This window comes from Empidonax traillii, unplaced genomic scaffold, assembly GCF_003031625.1.
Source record: "Empidonax traillii isolate 1590-97213 ecotype Southwest subspecies unplaced genomic scaffold, ASM303162v1 scaffold174:size915687, whole genome shotgun sequence".
Taxonomy (NCBI): Eukaryota; Metazoa; Chordata; class Aves; order Passeriformes; family Tyrannidae; genus Empidonax; species Empidonax traillii.
In genome coordinates this window covers 570,867-591,386 of record NW_020955367.1, presented here as the reverse complement: position 1 = coordinate 591,386, position 20,520 = coordinate 570,867, and the positions used below count along the sequence as shown (strand labels likewise).

General features: G+C 61.2%; 1 protein-coding gene across 1 annotated transcript; it reads right to left on the bottom strand.

Moving 5' to 3' along the window:
* Positions 1-1,374: 1,374 nt before the first annotated feature.
* PTGS1 (prostaglandin-endoperoxide synthase 1) lies at positions 1,375-12,302 on the bottom strand. The gene is made up of 11 exons (XM_027885910.1): positions 12,191-12,302; positions 7,163-7,279; positions 6,866-7,006; positions 6,006-6,149; positions 5,536-5,717; positions 5,364-5,447; positions 4,843-5,089; positions 3,996-4,282; positions 3,139-3,286; positions 2,415-2,790; positions 1,375-2,337 (listed from the first exon to the last, which is right to left on the bottom strand). Exons 1-10 carry the CDS (start codon positions 12,300-12,302, stop codon positions 2,435-2,437), a joined length of 1,818 nt encoding a protein of 605 aa, XP_027741711.1. The 3' UTR covers positions 1,375-2,337; positions 2,415-2,434.
* Positions 12,303-20,520: the final 8,218 nt, after the last annotated feature.

The window sequence follows — 20,520 nt, the reverse complement described above, 5'->3', positions numbered from 1 at the left end:
TGGGGCACAGGGAGCCCTTGCCAGGGCTGGGTGATGCTGCCAGACCACACCCTGTGTGGATGCAAACCACTGGCTCCTGCCTTGGATGTGGCTGCATGTTGTGATGGACAGGCTGGTGAGGATGTGAGTGATTTCTGCCATGGCTGGACGAGCAGCAAAGGAAACACAAGGGCCCAGCAGGGCTGGGCTGGGGGCAGCTCTGTGCAGGGCTGGGGGTCCCTGGGCTCCTGGAGGAGTGTATTGGGTGCTGTGCTGGGAATGGTACGTGTTGGTCCTACAAAGAAACAGTTTCAAAGCTTTCCCTGCCAGCAGGAGGGAGATGCTTCGCTGCCCTGGCCTGGTGGCACAGCTGGAAGAGGTGTCAGGTCTGCCAGTGTTGGCTCAGCTGAGTTCCCATGAGATGTTCCTCCTTGGGGCTCGCCGTGTGCCTGAGGGGCTCTCCTCACTTATCAGCTGGTCCCAAAGCAGCGCTGGCAGACAGCGATAGCCTCAAACAAACCCAGGATGTTTGTGGTCTAACTGAAAGCAGCCCAGCTCGTGCCTGTCTCCAGCTGGGGGGATGCTGGAGGCTGGAGCAGCAGGAAGGGTGGTCACACGCACGTCTGGGGAGTGGCCAGAAGGCCTTGGCAGCCTCTGCTCGCAGATGTTCCCTTGCTGTGACGTCCTCCCAGCGCACCCTGCCAAGGCACCAGCCCCTTGAGCCTCCCCTGGTTTAGAATTCCTGTAACATCTCCCTGTAAGCAGTTTTACCATTGCCTGCAAGAGCCTCACAACCCCCTCTTGAGGAATTTGGATCAGGACAGCTTTGGTTGATCAGGGTTATGAAATCAGCATGAGGAGGGTCCGGCCAGGAGCGGTGCAGCCCCCACGGCCTCGTGGCATGAGGTCACCAGGGCAGGTGGGAGTCCTGCCAGGACACAGCAGGGGCTCGGGATCACTCCCCCCCCCCCCCCAATTCAGCACAGGAGGAAGCTGCAGCCACCTGCTCCCTCACAGACTGTGGCTGCTTCATGCCCACAAACCCCCCCGGGCAGCCAGATTGACGTGTAGATGGATTTTTATGTGACAGAAATACACGAGGCTGGGTGTGAGTGCTGTGTCACCACGGAATCACAGAAGATCATCAAAGTCCCAACTGCTGGCCCTGCACGGGACAACCCCAGCAATCCCACCACGTGCCTGAGTCCATTACCCAAACACTCTGAACTGGGGCAGCAGAACAGCACAGGGCTGGGGGTGGCCAGAGGGCATCGTGGCTCAAACCTGCAGGGGACACCTGGCCTCAGAGACCCCCACAGAAGCAACTCCTAAGGAGGGTGGGCACCCCATTTATTCTTCATGTGCAGTCAGCAATGACCCAGCACAGCACTGGTGAGCACAGCCAGAAGCGAGAGGAGTTTTTAAAATCATTTATTACTTTGATGTCCGTTTCCTGGAGGTGACCTGGGATCTGATGGGGACCAAGGCCAGTGCCAGTGGCTGCCAGTGGCCACGTGGGCCACCGGGCTGGGCCAGGGCCGATGTCAGCGTGCAGGGAGCAGGACAGAAGCAGGCTCTGTGTACTGTGAGGATGTGTGTGCTGAGCTGCTAGTGCAGGAAGTGTGATGATGGTGGGATGGAAGGGACTCCATCGCTGTGTGTGCACAGAGGCAGCATCTCACTCCGAGCAGCCCCGGGGGGGCAGCCAGCAGCACGTGCCAGGGTCCAAGCCAGCGTGCAGGAGGCACAGGAGGTCTGGGAGGTCCGATCTGATGCTTCTCCCCTGGTCTCCTCCAGGAGAGACACTGCTTTGGTTCCTTCTCCTGGCGGTGTCCCGGCTGTGCCCTGTGCTGGGCAGGCTGGGGCGGACGGTCCGGAGGATGCAGGAGAAGCAGAGCAGGGCAGGTTCCTTGTGCGAGCTCAGCCACTGCTGGGGCAGCAGGAACACCTACACCGTGTCCTTCCCATCTGCCAGGGAGCTCATCACGTAACCAGTGCAGCAGAGCAGGGAGGGGGTGAGGGCTCTGCACTCCTCTGTCCCCAGTGGGGAAGCCCTTTGGAAGAGGGGCTGCTGGTGGCCTGGTGCTGGGAGGCAGTGGGGATGACGAGGCACAGGGGAGTCCAGAGCATCCCCTGGGGAACCACAAAGCTGGCTTTGTGCAAGGTATTCACTAGCAAGAGATGGGAGTCTGCTGAGGACAGCGGGGCAGCCACACTCCCGAGGCACTGCAGCTTTTCAGAGAGCTGGGAGCAGCCTCTCCCCGAGGGCTGGAGTGGAGGACATCCAGGATGGGACCATCTCCTGTCCTGCTCCTGCTGGGCACAGGGGTGGGCAGGTCCCTGTGTCCCCAGCGTTCCCTGCAGGAAGGAACGGGATACTCAGCACCAGGCCAGGAGCTCAGCTCAGCCGGTGCCTGGGCAAGGACAGTCCCTACCTGGGCAGGTCACCCCAGTGCTAGAGCTCTGTAGATGGTCCACTCCCCTGAGGGCTGCCGTGTTCCACAGCATCTGGCACGTGGAACGCCACGTACGGGCACCTCTTCACGTTGAGGCACACGAGCCTCTCGAGCGACGCCGTCTTCACGATCTCAAAGCCGGTGGCTCCACCAAACGTACTGGGTTTCCAGTACTCTGGGGAGCAGATGGGATTTCCAAAAAGCCCCTTCAGGGAAAATGGAGCTCCAATCTCCACCATGCTTTCCCCAAAAATGCCGTTGGGTTGGGGTTTCTCGAGCAGCAGGCCTGGATAAAACTCCAGGGCATCAATGTCTCCGTACAGCTCCTGCAGCTCCGCCGCCTTCTCTTCCTCTCCTGTCCCAAGGGAATGTCAGAGCGCTTTAGCCAGGGAATCAGCCCAGCAAGGACTGGCCTTGCAGTGGGTAACGGGAAGGTGGCAGCTCCCACAACCCAGGCAGCAGCAAGCCCCGTTCCCAGGCCAGGAATTGTCCTCTGGACCAGCCACCCAGCCCACAGGAGGAAGGACCCCTGCGAACCGGGCATCGGCGAGGGCCACGTCCAGGCATGGCTGGGATGGGCAGAAGCGGCTGCTCTGCGGGGCAAGCCCCGTGGCAGTGGGACAGCTCGTGGTCTCATACCCACCTGTGGGCACAGGGCACCTGCCCTGCCCCAGCAAAGCCCCTGGCAGCGCTGCAGCCCTACCTGTCAGCTCCTGGAAGGACGTGTAGGGCTTCATGCCAAACCTCTTGCGGTACTCGTTGAAGGGCTGCAGCCTCAGCTGCCGGGATTCCTTGATGACCCCAATGGCCACATGCAGGACGTTGGCGTTGATGGTCTGTCCCCCACCGATCTGGAGGGCAAGGACACAGGGGGGAGCACACGTGAGGCACAAGGCAGCACCAGCATCAGCTCCAGGAGAGCCGCTGTGGTAAACCATCCATGGGTCATGAGACCAGCGCATCATTGCAGCAGAAAGAAGAGGGGGAACCACAGGACAGTGAAAAAACAGCTATAGAGTAGCTTGGGTAGGTCAGCCCTGTTCCCAGGGCAGGAATGGTGTGGGAGAAGTCCTGGATGGACTGAGTGACCTGGGAGGAGCAGAGAGGTTACAGGGGCTGGGGTTGCAGGGAGAACCCAAACACCCCCCAGAGCCTCAGCCTCAACCACGCTGCTTTGCACAAGAAAAGGGGGTCAGGAGCGGAGACACAGTGGCTTGGAAGAAAACATCCATGTGATGGCAGCAAAGAACAGTGCCAGACAGGCTGCTCCACTCCCAGCTGCTCCAGGCTGGGAGATCTCCCCTTCCTCGGGCTCCGGGCATCACCGGGATGTTCCCTACAGAGCACCAAGAGCGGCAGCCGGCGCTGCCAGGGCCAGCCTTGCCACGCTGCCCATTGGGGGGACTCCTGACGTGCCCATCAGGTGCAGACCCTGGGCAGACCCTGTGTGTGACATCCCACTGCCAAACGGGGACGGTCATTCCTGATTCAGGGTACCACGAGTGTCCCTGTGGGGTGTCACAGCCCGGCACTGCCAGGGAGGGGAGAGCAGGACCTTACCCTTCCTGCCACCTGCTTGGAGAAGGACTCCACCAGCGCCTCCACACCATAGTCCATGAGCATGGAGGTGTTGTAGAGGAACTGCTGGTAGCTGTACTCTTGCCCCTGGATGACGAAGGAGTCGGGCATCAGCCCGTGCCAGTGGTAGAGCTGGTTGAATTCCACCGCAATGCGGTTCCGGTACTGGAACTGGGACCCAAACAGCAGCTCGGGGTCGAACTTGAGGCTCAGGTAGTACCCACTGAGGTGCTGGACATAGTCTTCAACAACAATCTTGATGGTCTCCCCTGGGCAGGAGCAAAAGAAGCAGCTGGTGACAGCAGGAGCCACCAGCTCTGTACCCCGAGATGTTACCCGTGTGCTATGGCAGGACCTCCCAGCACCCATCACCTCCTGGGACCCTTCTGACTATGGGCTCATTGAGCTGGATGGGAATTTTTCAGTGAATTAGTTCTTCAATAGCAAAGGTCAGTTTAACAAAATCAAAGGGTTCCTGAGGGAGCTGACCTGGATATATTTTTTAAAGATACTGTGGTGACATGGCTTTCTAATGAATTTTGGTCAGAAATTATTTTTCATGAGACATGAAAAGCAAATTTATAATGAACATTTAAAAGAAATTGTTCAAAATTGTGACAAAATTTTTCAAAATTAGTGTTTTTGCTGGACCAAACCCAATTTTTGCTAAATGGGCCAATGATCTCCAGAAGGATGCCAGAGGAACATCTCAGGGCGGCCTGGCCACCACCCTCAGAGACTGGCCAACACGGGGGCCTGGGGCGTGCCCAGGGAGGTGGCACACAGAGCTGCGTGGTGGCCGTGCCCCCGTGGCAGTGCCCGCCCTCACCGATGAGGATGAGCCGCGCCGTCTGGAAGAGCTGCTCGTCGTCCCAGCCGGGGTGTTCCCGCCGCAGCACGTCACACACGCGGTTGTGCTCGCGCAGCCACAGCGTGCCGTACACGCACAGCCCCGGCAGCAGCCCGAACACCTCCTGCCCCATGGCCAGCTGCCTCTCCTTGGGGACGCCAGGCGGGTACACCATGTGAACCGGGGCGTCGGTGACCCTGGGGGGGTACACCTCCCCATCCACCACCTGGGGACACAGCGACGGGGGGGGGGACAAAGGGCAGAGGGGAGAGAAACACCCCGGTGAGAGCCTGCCCAGCCAGGAGCTGCCTCCCTAAGGGCACTGTGTCTGCTCTCCTGCCAGCAGTGAGTGGGATGGAAACGGCTCCCTCACACAGTGCCAACTGCAGAGCAGCTGCTACACCCCAAAGCTTGTCCCCCAGCCAGCAGCCACACGGGGTGTCAGGGCTGGGGTCTCCCAGGAGCTGCTGGAGGGACAAGTCAGTCGTGCTGGGTGGTACCTGGAATTTCAGTTTCCCGTCCCTGAAGAGTCGCAGCTGGTGCTGCCGCTGCAGGTTGTCCCCGTAGAGATGTCCCAGGTCCACCTGTGGAGGGAATGGGGCATCAAGGCTGCTCCGAGAGGCCCCTGTGCCCCGTCCCCCTCCTCCCTCCCACATCCCCCACACCCCTCACCCCGTGCCCCAGCGCCTTGGTGAAGCCCCGGCCCATCTTCCCGGATGTCTTGAAGAACTGGTGGGTGAAGTGCTGGGCGAAGAAGGCAAACATCATGTTGGTGCCTCGGGGATCAGCCTCGAACTTCTGCCGCAGCAGGAACCTCTCTGCCAGGAGCTGGGGGTCGGGCAGCTGCTGCTTCCCTGTGGGGGATGGAGGTTGAGGGCAGATACCCAGTGCCGGCCTGGCTGGGTACCAGTGCTGTCTGCAGGGCTGCTGGTGGTGTCTGCAGAGACACAGCCCTCTCACGCAGGCCGTGACATGCCCTGAGCTGTCCCAGCAGCGTTTCAGGTGCCACCAAGCTCCTCCTGCCACGGGGCCAGCCTGGGCAGGACAGTGATGGCACGTGGCACTGCCGCTGGTGCCTTGCAGATGTGTCCATGGGTGGGAGGGAAACCCTCAGGGTGGCAGTTCCCCAGGCCAGCACGTACCTTTGGTGCCCATGGGGGTCGGGCAGTCGACCGGCACGGGCGGCAGGACGCGGGTGTAGTAGCTGACGTTGGCATAGGCCTCCCAGCTGATGTAGCCGTAGTCGGAGTTGAAAGTGGGGGGGCTGGGGATGAGATTGGCACGAACTGAAAGGAGAGAGGGGGGATCACCACTGTGGGGCACGGGGCACCACCCCACAGCCCCTGCCCCTGCCCACCCGCGCTGTGCTGCCACCCCGAAAGCCAGGCAGGGACCAGCAGGGGAGGCACGTGGGCGTCCTGGGATTTGCTCTGAGCCTTTTAAAGGCTGCAGTTCCCTGGGGAAAAGGAGGGCCTGTGCTAATGTTTAAGTGGATTTTTGGATGATGAATGAGATGACAAACCCATAGAAATAGTGAACCCAACAGCCGGAGCCTTGCAGGAGTGTCGCTGGGGCTCCAAGAGCTGGAACCTAAATATTTATGCAAAGTGATGAATGTGGGGACATGAGTAACAAGGGCCATATTTCCACAGGCTGCTTTCCATGCAGCTGCACGAGAGTCCCTTGGCCTGGGGCGTGCAGCATGCCAAGAGCTGCTCGTGTTTTCCAGCTGGCTGGCAGCCCAGCACAGGGCTGGAACCCCCTGAGCCCCACCGCTGCCTGGCCAGGCAGCCCCCTGGGCTGAGTGAGAGTGTGACAGCGTGATGGGGTGATGGGGTGACAACCCCCTGGCTCTCCTGGTGAGGTGACTCCAGCCTGATGCCCATGTGCCCAAAGGAGCTGCTCAGCATTGCTGCAGCCGTGCCATCCACATCGCCACCTCTGCTCGTGCTGGGGGGTCCTCGAGTCCTGATGAACCCCGAGACCCTCTCCAACCGCTCACCCGTCAGCACGAGCCTCATGAGACTGTCCCTGATGAAGGTTCTGTTGATAATGTCCCAAAACCACTTGAAGTGGGTCAGGACGAAGTGGTAGAAGGCAGGGCTGGGCTTCAGCAGGTTGTGGAGGCGCGTCCAGAACTCAGCTGGGGGAGACAGAGCAGGCAAATCACTCACCCCGTTAATGAAGCCACTAACAGCCCCTGTCCACCCACACCGTTGCTGTGGGTGAGAGCAGTGCTGTGGGCACAGTGAGCTGCCCTGGGATGCAGGGCTGCCAGATCCAGCTCCCAGGGACTTACGGGAGGTGCAGTTGACCCCGTAGTATCCCGTCCTCGTGCAATCACACTCGTATTCTTCCAGACCGACCCTCACACACACCCCTTGGTGCTGGCAGGGGAAATAGCAACAGGGATTCACTGCAGGGAGAGAGAGAGAGAGAGAGAGAGATCACCATCCAGCCACCTCGTCACAGCATCCAGTGGCTACCCCCAGAGCCCCAGCAGGGGTACAGCAGTGCAAACACACCCCTGTTCAGAACAGCAGCCATTGGCAGGGCAGGGTTTGCTTTGGCAGGCGGCCCCTCCGCCCCAAACGGATGGAAGGGGCCTCGCCCGGCCCTTCCTCCACCACCTTGTGCCCAGCCTGCAGGCACGAGATAAGGGTCCCTTCCCGCCAGTGGGACAGGGAGATCCCCCCGGCACAGAGCAGCTCCTGTGCTGGGGCAGAGCTCGGCACTGTCCACGCCAGGCTCCTCTGATCCAGCCTGGAGCAGGCAGGTCCCTGTAACTCCCACAGCCCCTCCAAGAGCAGCAAAAGCAGGGGAGAAAGACAAACACAATCCGGGGTGGCTGGAGACCCCTCTGCCTTCCACCAGCCCAGGGAATGCTCTGGAAATTGGGATGTCCTCTGCCACAGCTGCCTCCTGAAAGCCTCAGCAGTGGCATCTGCAGCCTCACTGAGGGGAGCTGGTTCCCACAGACCCAGGATGGACCCTTTGTGCCAGGAGGATAAAAGCGCCTAGAGCCACGTGGCTGAGCATGATGTAGCACATCAGGGGTCACCAGCCCCACCAGGACACACAGCACCTGGGGACACGAGTGCCACGAGTGCAGCTCCAGAGCCACCGGCTGTGGGAATGGGGAGGATGGGCAAAGACTGAGAGCAGCTCCCAGTATGCCCAGGGTGTCAGGGATGATGAAGGAAGGTCTCCTGGGTCCATCAGCTGCCCCACATAGTCCATGAGCTCACCAGGCCCCTGCCAGACCTGGTTCAGATTCTTTGGGAATTTGGGAACAGGTTCCAACGCTGGGGTGGAGGGGGCGGAGGGATGGGAATGCACAACAGAAACCTCATTTTTTCCATAGGAAATTGAAGCTGAAAATGAACATCTTTAAAAAATAAAAGCTAATTTTGTGAAGTTGCTCAGTCTCCCAGCAGCCAGGCACTCGGGGCAGGGCAGGCGCTGCCTGGGAGCCCAGGGCTCAGCCGGCAGCTCTGCCAGGCCGTGCTCAGCCCCGTGGCCCCAAATCCCTCCCGGCACAGGGCCCGGCTTGCAAAGACACGCTCAGCTCCCAGCACTTCCATCAGGCTCCCTTTCATCTCAGATCTTTTCATGTCTCCAGACGGGGGAGGCAGCAGGCAGGATCTTATTTATCTCAGACAAATTAAGGTCAGACCACCCGTTCGGAGTTCTGCAAGGTGGGAGTTTTTGGCAAGGGGGAGGTGTAGCAGCGCATCTGCAGCATCCTGCGGGATGTTCCCGTGCCGGTGCCTCGCGCTTGGCTCTGCTGCAGACCCTGCAAACACCCCAAAGAGCAGCCCCGCTCTGTGCCCCGTGCAAGCCGCAGGTGCCGCAGCCACAGGGCTGGGAGGACACTCCTCGCCGCGGGCTCTGGCAGAGCAGGTCGTGTCCTGCCCTGTCTCTCCAGCTGACATGGGGAGTCAGGAGAAGTTCATCCTGCCGGGGCTCTCCCCGGCACGGGGCTCGATGGCAGGTCCTGCTGAGCCCTCCTCCGAGGCGGGTTTGGCCGCATGCCGGGCTGGGCCGAGCCGCTCCTCCCGCGGTTCAGCGCGGTGTCAGTGCCGCGGGGTCCCGGAGGTGGGGTGGGAGCAGCGTGTTCCAGCCAGAAGGGCGGGAAGCGGATGGATGGAGCGTGTCCTGGCCTGCGACGGTGTCCCCCTCACATCCTCCTGGAGCCTCCCTCGAGCAGCAGCTCCTGCCTCTCCCCACCCCGGCCAGGAATCCTGTGCCGGCCCTGCCAGGAGGCTCCAGGTATGGGGAAAGCTGCTGCCAGTCTCTGCGTGGAGCGCGGCCCCCCCGTGACGGCAGAGCTGGTGAACACGCTCCATCAGCGCTGAAAAATGCCAGATTTCGGGGACAACATCCGCTCTGCAAACCGCAGCCAAAGCAACTTGGGGTGAATCACGGCCGGGATGGAGCCAGGCTCGCTCGATGGGACACGGCCCCGCAGCCACAGGCTTGGACGAGGATGAAAGGCTCACGCACTTGTTTTTCCTCATCCAGGAAGGTTTTCTCGGGCCCACGAGCCGCTCACAGCACACGCACCGCAGCCAGATTGTCATCTGCAACCACTTCTGGCAGCACCACAAGCGGGAGCAGCGTGCCAGGGCCGCAGCTGTCCCCCACGTGGGCTCAGCGATCCTCCCCCTGCACCTGAGCCGTGGGCTGGGGGCAGGCTGGAGGGCTGGCAGCCCCAGGGCTCTCGGTGTGGCAGCTGCAGCCCGGGGTGACGCTCCAGGAGCCAGGCTGAGGAGGGGATGTGCTGGGAGGAGGCGCAGGCCACGGGCTGTGTAAACAGGCATAAATCCAGAGAGGCTCTGCCAGAGGTCCCCAACTGCCCTCACACAGCGAGGGCCGTGCCAGACCTGCCCCGTGGCTGGGGCTGGGCAGATGCTGATGTTGGGGTGCTGCCCCAGCTCCTGTTTGGCAGCAGTGACGCAGCGTGAGTTGTGGAATGGCTGTGGAGAGGACAGTCAGGTTTACTTTGCAAAAACACTTGCACAAAACTTCACCCCTGAAGGCGAGCCAGCTGCCAAGGGCAATATCTGCAGGGAAAACTGAGAAACACCATGGGACCAGCCTGGCTCCACTCAGCCAGAGGAAAAGTCTACAGAGAACAAACACTGTGGCTCACAGCCAAGGTGCAGCCAGCAAGGAGTCAAGAGGAGAGCTCTGAGCAGCAAACACCGAGTGAGCAGGAGATCCCAGCCTCAGCCCAGCATCCTGTTTTTTGGTCTTGGAGAGCAGATCCCAGGGCTAGATTAGGGCTGTGGTCCTCTTGGTACAAGGCTAGGGAGGAGCAGAGCCTGGACGCTCTGCTGACAGCACCTCAGGGCACAGTGCAGTTCCCCTAATTTCTCAATCAGATATCTCCCTCCCTAATTAAGGCTTGGAAGAGAGACATCCTTTCATGTATATCATGTATATCATGTATCCCAGGTATTTTTTTTTCCCCACGCAGTCAGGTTTGCTTTGATCCTCGTGTGCAGCAGTCAGCTCCAGGGCTGCACCATTCCAGCCTCCTCAGGCACGTGGGTTTCCAGTGTGTCCCTAGGCCCTTGTCCTGTGCCAAGCAGAAAACACAGGTGCTGGTCCCAGATGCCCTCAACCCCCAGAGGGGCTTCTTGGGAACATGAGAGCCATGCAGAGGGATGGCCAAGCCAGAGGAGGAGCCACACAGAGGCTGTCCCTTGCCTGTCCCTGTGGTCCAGCCCAGCAGATGACAGCCAGGTGCATCCCATGGGGTCACTCCTTTCAGCAGATGTGCCCAATGTGCCCCTCAGTGGGGTGACTGCCACCTCCCCAGCACCAGCCCCCTCCTCCAGCACTCGCTCCTGCTGCTCCTGCTCTGACCCTGAAACCTGAGGTTGAGAAGGCAGAGGTTTTGCAGGGTGGCTTGGCCACACCGGGGTCACCCAGCCCTGCTGTCCCCAGCAGCTGGACCTGTCACCTCCTGCTGGGTGGACTCCTGCAGTCTCCTGCAGAGCTGACACAGCCACCCCTCTGTGTGGCCGTGGCCATGGGGCCTCTAAGCACTGCAGCTCCGGGTCATGTTCCCCTTTCGGACACATTTGCTGCCAAAACAGGGAAGTCTGTCCCTTTGGGTCACTGCTTTGGCACGGGACCAGCTGCTCCAGCACAGAGCAGAGGGCAGACCCAGACAGGGTCACCATCAGCACCATTTTAACACAGGTGGCCAAAGCCCCTCGAGAGATGCAGCCTGTGGGCCTGGGCTGGTTTTGCTGAGAACTTGCCTTTAGCAAGGAACTGTAAAATCTGAGAAGTGCCCCAGGCTCCACACTGGGATGCCATTTTTCTGCAGGGAGGAAGGTCTTTTCACAGAAGAGGGACTGGAGTCAATGCCCTGCTAAGGACCTGGAGGAATCTGCGCTGTAGGGGCTGGGGATGGAGCTAATGGGATTCAAGAAAGGGTTTTGTTTAACAACACGTTCCGTGGATGCCTGCCATAAGCAGCATTACTCCTGGACATCCCTGAGTGCACCTGAGGTGGGCAGCCTGAGCCCAACGTGGCCATGCCAGCACGTGGTGAACCTCTGCAGCACACGGGAACGAAACAATGGCTCAGGGCACCGGAGCCAGCCCTGCTGCTCCCAGCCCTGCATCCTCATCCCCAGCTGCAGTTTCATCTGGTGTGCGTTTGGGGACAGGAGGAAAGACCCCGACTGCCAGCGTGCATGGATATTGTCCCCCTTTCTTCCGAGCAGCCCTATCCCGGCTGGGGGGCTGCAGGGACCGGCCGGCTGCTGCCCCTCAGCCCGGTGACGGGCCCGCCCCGGGGTGGCCGCGGTCTTGGCGGGGGTCCAGCCCTGTCGTGCGTCCCCGGCCGCCCCGGGCCAGCGATGTCTCCTCTGGGCCCTGCGTGTGGTCCCTGCGCGGCCGCTGCGGGAGGTGGAGGGGAAGTTTGTTCTACCCGGGCGGTTTTGCTCCCAGCCAGGCGTGACGGGCCAAACGCTGCAGCTCGGGGCGCTGCGGGCACCCTGACCCTGCCGGGGGGTCCCGCCAGCCGCCCCTGCCCACCCCGCCTGCCCTCCACTGGGGGCTCCTGCTCGCAGCCCCGCGGGCACCGGCGGGCGAGGACCAGCCCTGCGCGACGCGTGCGATCTCTCCCGGGACCCGCCGGAGCGTGGCCCCGTCCCGCAGCGCCTGCCCCGCGCCCCCGGGACCCCCCTGCAGGGCCGGGTCCCCCCGCATCCCCCCGGGCCGTATCCCCGCGGTGCGGGATGTCGCCTCTCCACCGGTACCGACTTCCCCTCCCTCCCTCCCGGTGCGGTGCCGCCCCGCGTACCGGAGTCGGTGCGGGCGGCGCTCCCGGCGGCGCAGAGCAGCAGCACGGCGTGGGCGAGCAGCAGCCGCAGCCCCGCGGCCGGCGGGGCCCGGGCCCGGCACCCACCGCCCATGGCGAGAGGCAGCTCCGCCGCGTCCCGGCGTCGAGCCCGGCCCGGCCCCGCCGCCCCCGCCCCCGCCGCGCCGCCTCCCGCCCCCGACGGGACGGGACGGGATGGGACGGGACGGGACGGGGCCGCCTCCGACAGCCCGGCCCGCCGGGGGGCTGCTCCAACCGCGCTCCCCTCCCATGGTTGCCGTGGCCACCCGTGGACCCCCAGCCGTGCCCCGAGGTCCCCCCCGGAGCCCCAATACCCCGGTTTGCCTCCCTGAGCATCTCCATACCCAGCTTCTGGTACACACATCCCCCTGCATCCCCACGCCCTTGTCCCCACGTCCCCCTGCATCCCCACTCCTAAACCCTAATCCCCAGGTCCCCTGAGACCCCGTGCCCGTCCCCTAATCCCCCGGGTCCGGCTCAACCCCTCCGAGTGGCCGCAAGAGGCTACCCTGGCAGCGCTGCCCGGTTGTGCCAGGAGCCGGGCTGCCCTCAGCCGCCAGTGGCCAGAAAAGCTGAGTTTATCGGTGAAACCATCGCCGGGTGTTTCCTGCCTGGATGCTTTGTTCCCAGCAGCGCCAGCCCCTGGCAGCAGGCACAGGATCCAGCCAGCCCAGCCCGGGCAGGCACAAGGCACTCCACAGAGGTCGTGTGGGGCTGGAAGAGGTTCTGCATGGGGCTGGGGTGGTGTGAGCATGATGGGCTGCAGACTTTGCTGCGATGCGCCCAAACTTGTGGCCCTCAAAACTCAGGGCCTGTGGCTGCCGCCCCTCTCCCATGCTGTGCTGGGAAGGGACTGAGACCCTGGAGCAGGCCTGGCTGTGAGTGGGGGTTATCTTGAGTTGTGCTGTCTCCTCCCTGCAGAGCGGCAGGAAGCCCCAGCAGGCCGGGGGTGTGGGATTCCTGCAGGGCTCCTCTGTGGATCCCGCGTGGTTCCTGCTCAGGGTTCCAGCAGCAGGGAGGGACTGTCCCCATAGGGCGAGCAGCCTTTGCAGGTGTCCAAAAGCAAACAAGCGCCTCAGATGCAGCATCAGCCATGACATAAACATGAGCTCAGTGGGCTCTCGATGCGCTCAGGCAGGGTGGGGACACCGGCTGCCTTCCACTGAGGAACACGGCTGGAAATGTGGGGCAGGTTTTGCTCTGTGTGTGCTGCCATTGTGTGCTGGGGCCAGGACTGCTCCTGCTGTCTGCCAGCCTCCCCATGGTGTCACAGCCCCACCGAGAGCAGAGTGGTTCTTGCTGTGGATGTGCGTGTTTCTCCTCCATCCCCTCAGGCAGCACCTCCAGCCTCAGCTCCGGCGTGTCCCACTCCTGTCCCGCTCCCAATGCCCGATGCTGTTTGACCGCAGCACCTGTGACCTGGCAGGGCCTGACCCCCCTCACCCACGGGCCAGCCCAGCAGCCCTTGGGGATGTCCCACTCCAAAAGCACTCCCATGCTCACCGCCCTTGGCTCCCATCAGGTTTTAATAATCACTCTCTTGCACAATACGGGAAACAATTGCAACAGCCCGGGCTGACTGTCTCGCCAGGGCTGCTGCAGGGCTGCCGTGGAGGGGCTGTCCCCACGCTGCTGGGCAAGGGAGGGGGCTGCTGCTGCCAGGTGCAGGGTGTCCTGCAGACCCCTACCACTCCAGGTGTCTCTCCCAGTGCCCAGACCCCTCACTCCAGCACTCAGTGCTGCACTGGGCTGCTCAGCTCTAACCCAGCAGATACCAAACTCCCCAGTGCCAGCCCTGGCTGCCAACAGACCTCCTGTGCCTCTGTCTGAGCCGCAGCCCAGGATGTCTGACTTCATGTCCCAGGCTGGGAGCCAGCCCTGGGTCCCCAGGTGCATTGCTGTTCCCAGACAGTGCAAGGACGGGTGGTGCTGCCTGGATTTGTGTGAGACTGTGCTCTCACAGTCTCAGTGCAAGGCTGAGACCACTTGGGACATGGAGGGCACATCTGGTGGCCACAGGCTCAGCAAACTGTGCACTGGGTCTGGCCAGCAAACACTCTGACACCGTGCTGCAGTAGTGAGGGGACCTCCAGCGTGGTGCTGACAAGTCCCACATGTGCCTCACCACCATTCCCTGGGCAAAGGTGGGAGAAAACAGATAAACAGACATCAACCTGATGAACCCCCTCAGAAGGGTGAGGGAGGCCCTTGTGGGGCAGTGGCACCGGCAGCGGCTTTGGGAAGAGCAAGGGCCTCCCCAGGACTGGGTGGATGCTGGGCTGAGGGAAGAGGTGCTGCTCCTCTGGGATGTGGCCTTGCCGTGGTTCCTGGGAGCACTCCTTGCCGAGCAGCTGCTGATGGAACAAGGCACAGGATGGATGGGCCTGTGGCAGCCTGGGGTGCTCAGGTTCTGACTGGAGGGTTTCAGCCCTGAGAAACCCAAACCTTCTTTAGAGGTGGTTGGAGAAGCTTCTGATGCCCAGAGGTTCCCCCCTGTCGTGCCACACTCCCAGCTGTGCCTGTGCCAGTCCCACGCTGCTCTTCTGCTTTTCTCAGCAGCGGCCACGGGTGTCGGGGCTGTGGCTTTGCCTCTTTTCCTCCCGCGGCTTCCTCCTCCTTCCCGAGGCACAACCGGAGTTCTGCTTCCTTTTTCTCTCCGCAGTGCAGGGATGTGAGTGTGACCCCACTCCAGGTCTGGCTGTTTCGGGGCTCTGGGTGCTGCTCCGGGGATGTGCCGGTGTCAGAAATGTGGGATGGCCGCGGGAATGGCCACGGCGGTTCGGCTCCAATGTAGGGTAGGATGGGGAAGGCAGTTCCGGAGCCGTGCTGGGAAGCACCCGCGGTGTCCGTGACCTGTCCTGCCACGGCCCCACGTGCAGGTCCAGGCAGGGGCGGCTCGGTCTCGGCGCGGCGGAGCGGCCGGTGCTGCCGGCGCGTCCTCCCGAAGGGAGGCAGCAGAACACCGCCTATGGCAGCGCGGCGGCGGGAGCAGGGAGGCACTGGGAGGCGCTGGGAGGCACTGGTTGGCGCTGGTTGGCGCTGGGAGGCACTGGGAGGCACTGGGAGGCACTGGGAGGCACGAAGCTCCCGAGCTGCTCCTCTTTGCGCAGCCCTCCATCTCCCCTCGGGACCCCTGAGACCCCCATCCAGGGGGTTTGGAGTGATGCTGCCTCCGGAATCTGCAAAGCCACTGGAGCAGGACAGCGGGACACAAGTGACTGAGGGGGTCGATACCCCAAATCCTTTCCCCCATCTTCCCAGGGGTTCTGGAGCCATGGAGACACCTGGTATCATGGAGGTACCCCATAGGAACACCCCGTGCCGGGGGGACACCTGGTGTTGTAGCCCCAAAGCTGTGAGATGGGGGGCAAGGTGACAGCTCAGAGAGTCCACCCACCCACCCTGAGCCTCATGTGTGGGGCAGCCAGGCAGGGGCACCCCACAACTCCCCAGTCCAGTGCTCCGGGGTGGCTGTGCTTGGCCACAGTGTTTCCCCCTGATCCCTGGGGATCTGCAATGCCATGGAACATCCCCTGGCTGATCCATCCTCGTCCATCCCTGAGCAGCCCCTCAGTGGGATGTGGCTCAGTGTCAGAACCCTGACCATGGGCTGCAGGGGATGGGCACAGAACACAGAACCTGAACTCCACATTTTTCTGCTGTAATTTTAAGAGGTGACAAGTCCCTATGGGGAAGGTCCCTGACAGCCACAGGAGCTTAGTCCAGAACAAGAGCAGAGCAGATGCTGGTGCCTGGAGACCCTGCACAGGGCATCCCTGGGCTCAGAGGGTCTGTGGGGGCACAGGGCCAAGCGAGGAAGCAGCAGGGGCAGCCCGGGAAGAAAAACCGTCCCCAGTGGCCAAGCAGGGCTGGCAGCCCCTTCCCCAGCTCCACTGGGCACAGCGGCCCAGGGCCCAGCACTTCCTCCGGCACGGGGAGCTGACAGACAGTTTGGGGGGCTACAAATCAGACCTGAAAAGACGGGGCTGGCCAGGCTGTCTGGGAACTCGTAACCTGAGCCCCAGGAAAGGAGGACTCAGGAAAGCGCTTTCAGCAATCATATTCATCATCTTCAGCTCAGGCTCATTAGGCTCGCCGAGCCCGGCCCCGCCACCGCCAACGCCTCCCGCACGCAGATAGAGCCGCCGGCTCAGACAAATAAATGCTTCCAGCTTGCCGGTGGATGCGGCAGGTCAGGGAGCATCTGATGCCAATTACCCGTGGTGTAGGGTTCCCCTGCCCTGCCCTGCCAGCACCGCGGCTCCTGCGCCCCGACCCTCCCGGCCGGCCCTGCCCCGGCCACGGGGTGCTCGGCCACCTACACGTGCCCTCCAGCTTGGGGTGGCCCCCTGGATCACCCTCTGCTAGAAGATGATGATGGGGGCAGCCACAGGGGAGAGTTTTGGTCTCCTGTTGCAGGAGGAGGAGCATCCCTGTGCCACCGAGGTTTGGGCTCCTCCATCCTGGGATCAGGGACTGGCACAGGGATGATCACCTGAGCATTTCAGGGGATGCTTGAAGGCCACCTGTCCACATGGCCGTCCCCACCAGCACTGGGCACCAGCGTGTCACCGCTGTTCCTTCCTCCCAGGCTGTCCCCAGCACACATGCTCGCAGTGTGGTGTGGCAGGGACCCTCCTCCCTGTTCCCCAGTGCAGGGCAGAGGGTGGGCAGATGCCCTGGCTGGTGCACAGGTTTGGAGCCATCCTGGCCAAGGGTTTGGCAGAGCTCCAGGCACCAGGCAGCCCTCCACCAGGCAATGGGCAGGGTGTTGGGGCTGTGCATCACCATGTGACAGCACATGGGTGCCCTGCACCCTGCTGAGCCCACCCTGTGTGAGTCTGGATATCCCTGGGGCAGCACATCCTCATCTCAGGGGCTGAGCTGTGGGAGTCACCATCAGGTTCAGGTCCAAAATTACACTGGACTATGGAAAGCCACAGACAGGGCTGGGAAGGGCCCCCAAGATCCAGGCCTCCATCCTGAGGGGTGATGGCAGCCAGCACAGCCATGTGGCCCCCCTCGCCCTGCAGCTTTTAGGGACAGCTGCACGTCCCAGTCCTCAGGGCTCACCCTGGCCTGGACATCCTTAATTGCCCAAAGGTTGCTGTCCCCAGGCCAGGGGCCACGTGTCGGAGTGACCCCGGGCAGGAACCTGACACGGACGCGAGTCATTCGGGATCAACGCTGGGGGCCAGGAAATTGCAACGGACACGAACCTAAATACGCTGCACGTCCCCCCAGGTAATCAGGGGCCGGGCCAGATTCCAGCTGACAGCTTAAATGCCTTAATTCCTTGGCCGCTGTGGGTCGAGGGGGTCCCGTGTGCCATGGGCTTCTCCCAAACGGTCTCTGAGCTGGAGATTTGTCTGTAATTGGAGGCGTGTTGCATTCCCCTGAAAGTAGCCAGGTCCCACTGGAGGGGGGCTGCGGGAAGGCAGCAATTTCCCTTATGGAATTATTTACCTGATTAGAGAGTTTATTTTATCAAAATTGCTTCAGAATGGGGCTGCTCAGTGTGTCCAGCATGGGGAGCTCCCCGGTGGGGCTGGCGACCTGGAGACAGGTAATTTGTGTGGTTAATGGGACTAATCCACCAGGCAATTACACCAATAGATTTCACGGCTGCAAAGTGCTCTGTTCCCATTAATTAAAAATCTGTTAAGAAGATTAGCACGTAAAGGCATCAAAAGAAACCCACGAGTTTCTTTCCCCCACCAGCCCTCGAAGGCGAGTGTGGGAGTGCTGGATTGCTCACATTAGCACAAAAATTATTCTTTTAAAGGTAAGGGCTTCGCTTCCAAAGTAACCGCTGACAGTTTTCCCCGACTTGCCTACCAAGAGGTCCTTTATCTTTAATTATAGTTTGTTTAAATTGGGCCTGATTGTTCATGTGGAGTGTTAGCTTAAATATATTTGGAGCGTGCGGTTCCCCCGTGTGTGGCAGCGTGGTGAGAGGAGGGCAGCCCCCGGCTCAGCCCCGTGCCCCCCGCTCTGGGCTGGTGCTCAGGACTGCTCAGGAGGGGCTGGGAGTCCAGGGGACTCTGAACTCAGCATCCCACGACTGGGATGGTCGCAGCAGAGCAGGAGCAGGGATGGCAGTGCCACCACTGGCACCACCGCTGGCCGGGGCTCAGCCACCAAACCTGGCTCTGCAGCTGGGCTGTGTGGGCACCTCACTGGTGTGGTGGGGAGCCAAGACCTCTCCAACAGCTTCTCTGTGATGTAAGTCCCATGCCAGCACCACTGGCACCCCGCAGACACCTCTCTCCCATCCCCACCATGCTGCTGCCGGCCAGCCCGGCTCTGCTCGGCCCCTCGCTCGGGCCGTCCCTGGTCTTTGTCCACAGCCAGACTGGAGCAAAACAAAAGCAAATTCCCCGGCAGCTGAAGGTGCCATTTTTACGGCTGGGCTGAACGAGGAAGTATTTTTTGATCTCTTAAAAATCCTGAATATTATCTGACAGTTTATCTTGTTTCTCGCATCCGTGTCTTTGCAGCAACGCCAGCTCATTTACATGTGTATTGCGCCTGCCTCCACGGGTGCTGAGGTCAATTGAAACTCAAGAAAAGAGGAGAAATTTATGCAAAACTGTTGATTGCATTTGTATGTAATGAAATCATCCAATATTCATCTGACTATAGACTCTAATCTGAAAGGAGAAGTGAAGGACATAAGAGTCACTGGAAAGCAATAATGAGCTTCTGTAGTGATTAAAAAAGCACTTGAGCTTTCTGAAAATCCAGCCAGAAATCGTGTCTAATCAACACGGAATATAGGAGGCAGAGATTACATTGATACATTTTGCAAAGCTCACTGTTGAAAATGTATGCGCGCTGTAAACTCTGACATGCCATCCAGGGTCTGTTGGATACAAATCCGGGCGGCACAATCAGCGCCCGGCTCGTCCCTGGCACAAAGCAATCTTGGTGTCTCTGCTCGATGACTCACAAGGAGCGCAATCACATCTATTTTGAAGAGCAATGTTGTTTTTTAACTATGTCGAGAGCTTCCAGCTTCCTCGGAGTTTTTCCTTGCCTTTGCCTCCGTTTTGAGTGTCCCCTCAGCCCAGGAGCTGGCGGGGTGCTGGTGCCTGCCCCGCTCCCTGTCCAGCAGCTCGGAGCGGACTGGAACATCCTGGTGGTGCTGAGTGGGGCTGCTGGGCAGCCTGAGAAGGAAGCAGTCTCTCCAGAGCAGGGATGTGCACAGGGATGTGTCCCTTGTGCTGGGAGTGTGACCCCTCAGGCCCCCCACCCTTCCAGGCCATGGCTGCACTTGCCAGGTGTGAACACAACAGCGTCTCAGGTCAACAGATGTCACTGGGAGAGGGCTCCTGGTGAGAACTGAGGGCAGAGAGGTGTGGACAGCCCAGGGCAGAGCGTGAGGGGTCTGGCCATGGCCCTCCCTCCCCCCCTGCCCTGCACCACCCCCGGCATTTGCGGCCGAGGCCAAACCGCTTGGTGGCCAATGTGGCATCACTGTCACAGACCCACATTACACCAGCCCAGCTGCTTTCTGGCCCGAGTTCCTTCCCCTCCTGGGTTATTTGGCACAGCTGGAGCTCCTTCCCACCCGCCAACAGCATCAGCTGCAGCTCCTTATCAGCTCTGGGTGCAATCCAGGCTGGAACCAAGTGAGAGGTTCCTGCTGGTGCTGCTGGAGGAGTGTTTGGAGGGGGCAGACCTTGTGCTGCAGCTCCTGGTGTGGAGCAGCAGGTGATTTATGCTGCAAAGGGGAAGTGGGACCTGTCCAGAGCTGTACTGTGAGTGAGCTGGTGGTACCCACCCTTTCTTCTCCTGGGTGGTGCTGCTGTGGTCCTGCATGGTTGGGAGGTGCTGGGGCTGTGGCTGGTGCTCTCTTCTGCTTGTCCTGCAGTGCAAGGTCCCACAGGGAGCAGGAGGGGCTGGAGGGGCACAGCCTTCTGGGCTCACGTGTTGTCTGCCCTGCTTTGGTGGTACCAGGGCTGAGAGCAGCATCTGCGGGCGCTGTGGCTGCTCCTGGCTGATGCAGAGCACGGGACTGAGGTGGGGATGCAAAGAAATGGGCTCTCCAATCGTCCAGACAGCTCCATCCCCAGCCCAGCGCTGGAGCAGTTTTACCACAGGTTTTATTTCCTGTGAGCTGCAGTGAGATGCTACAGTGTGAGGAAGAACGGTAAATATTTGGGAAATTCCTCCAGGCAGTGACCCCCTGCAGCTCCAGTGCCTGCTTCCACCAGCCCATCATCACCCCTCCAGGGCTTGGAGAATGGGAAGAGGCTGGAGAAACACTCGTGGGCAGCAGCAGTTTT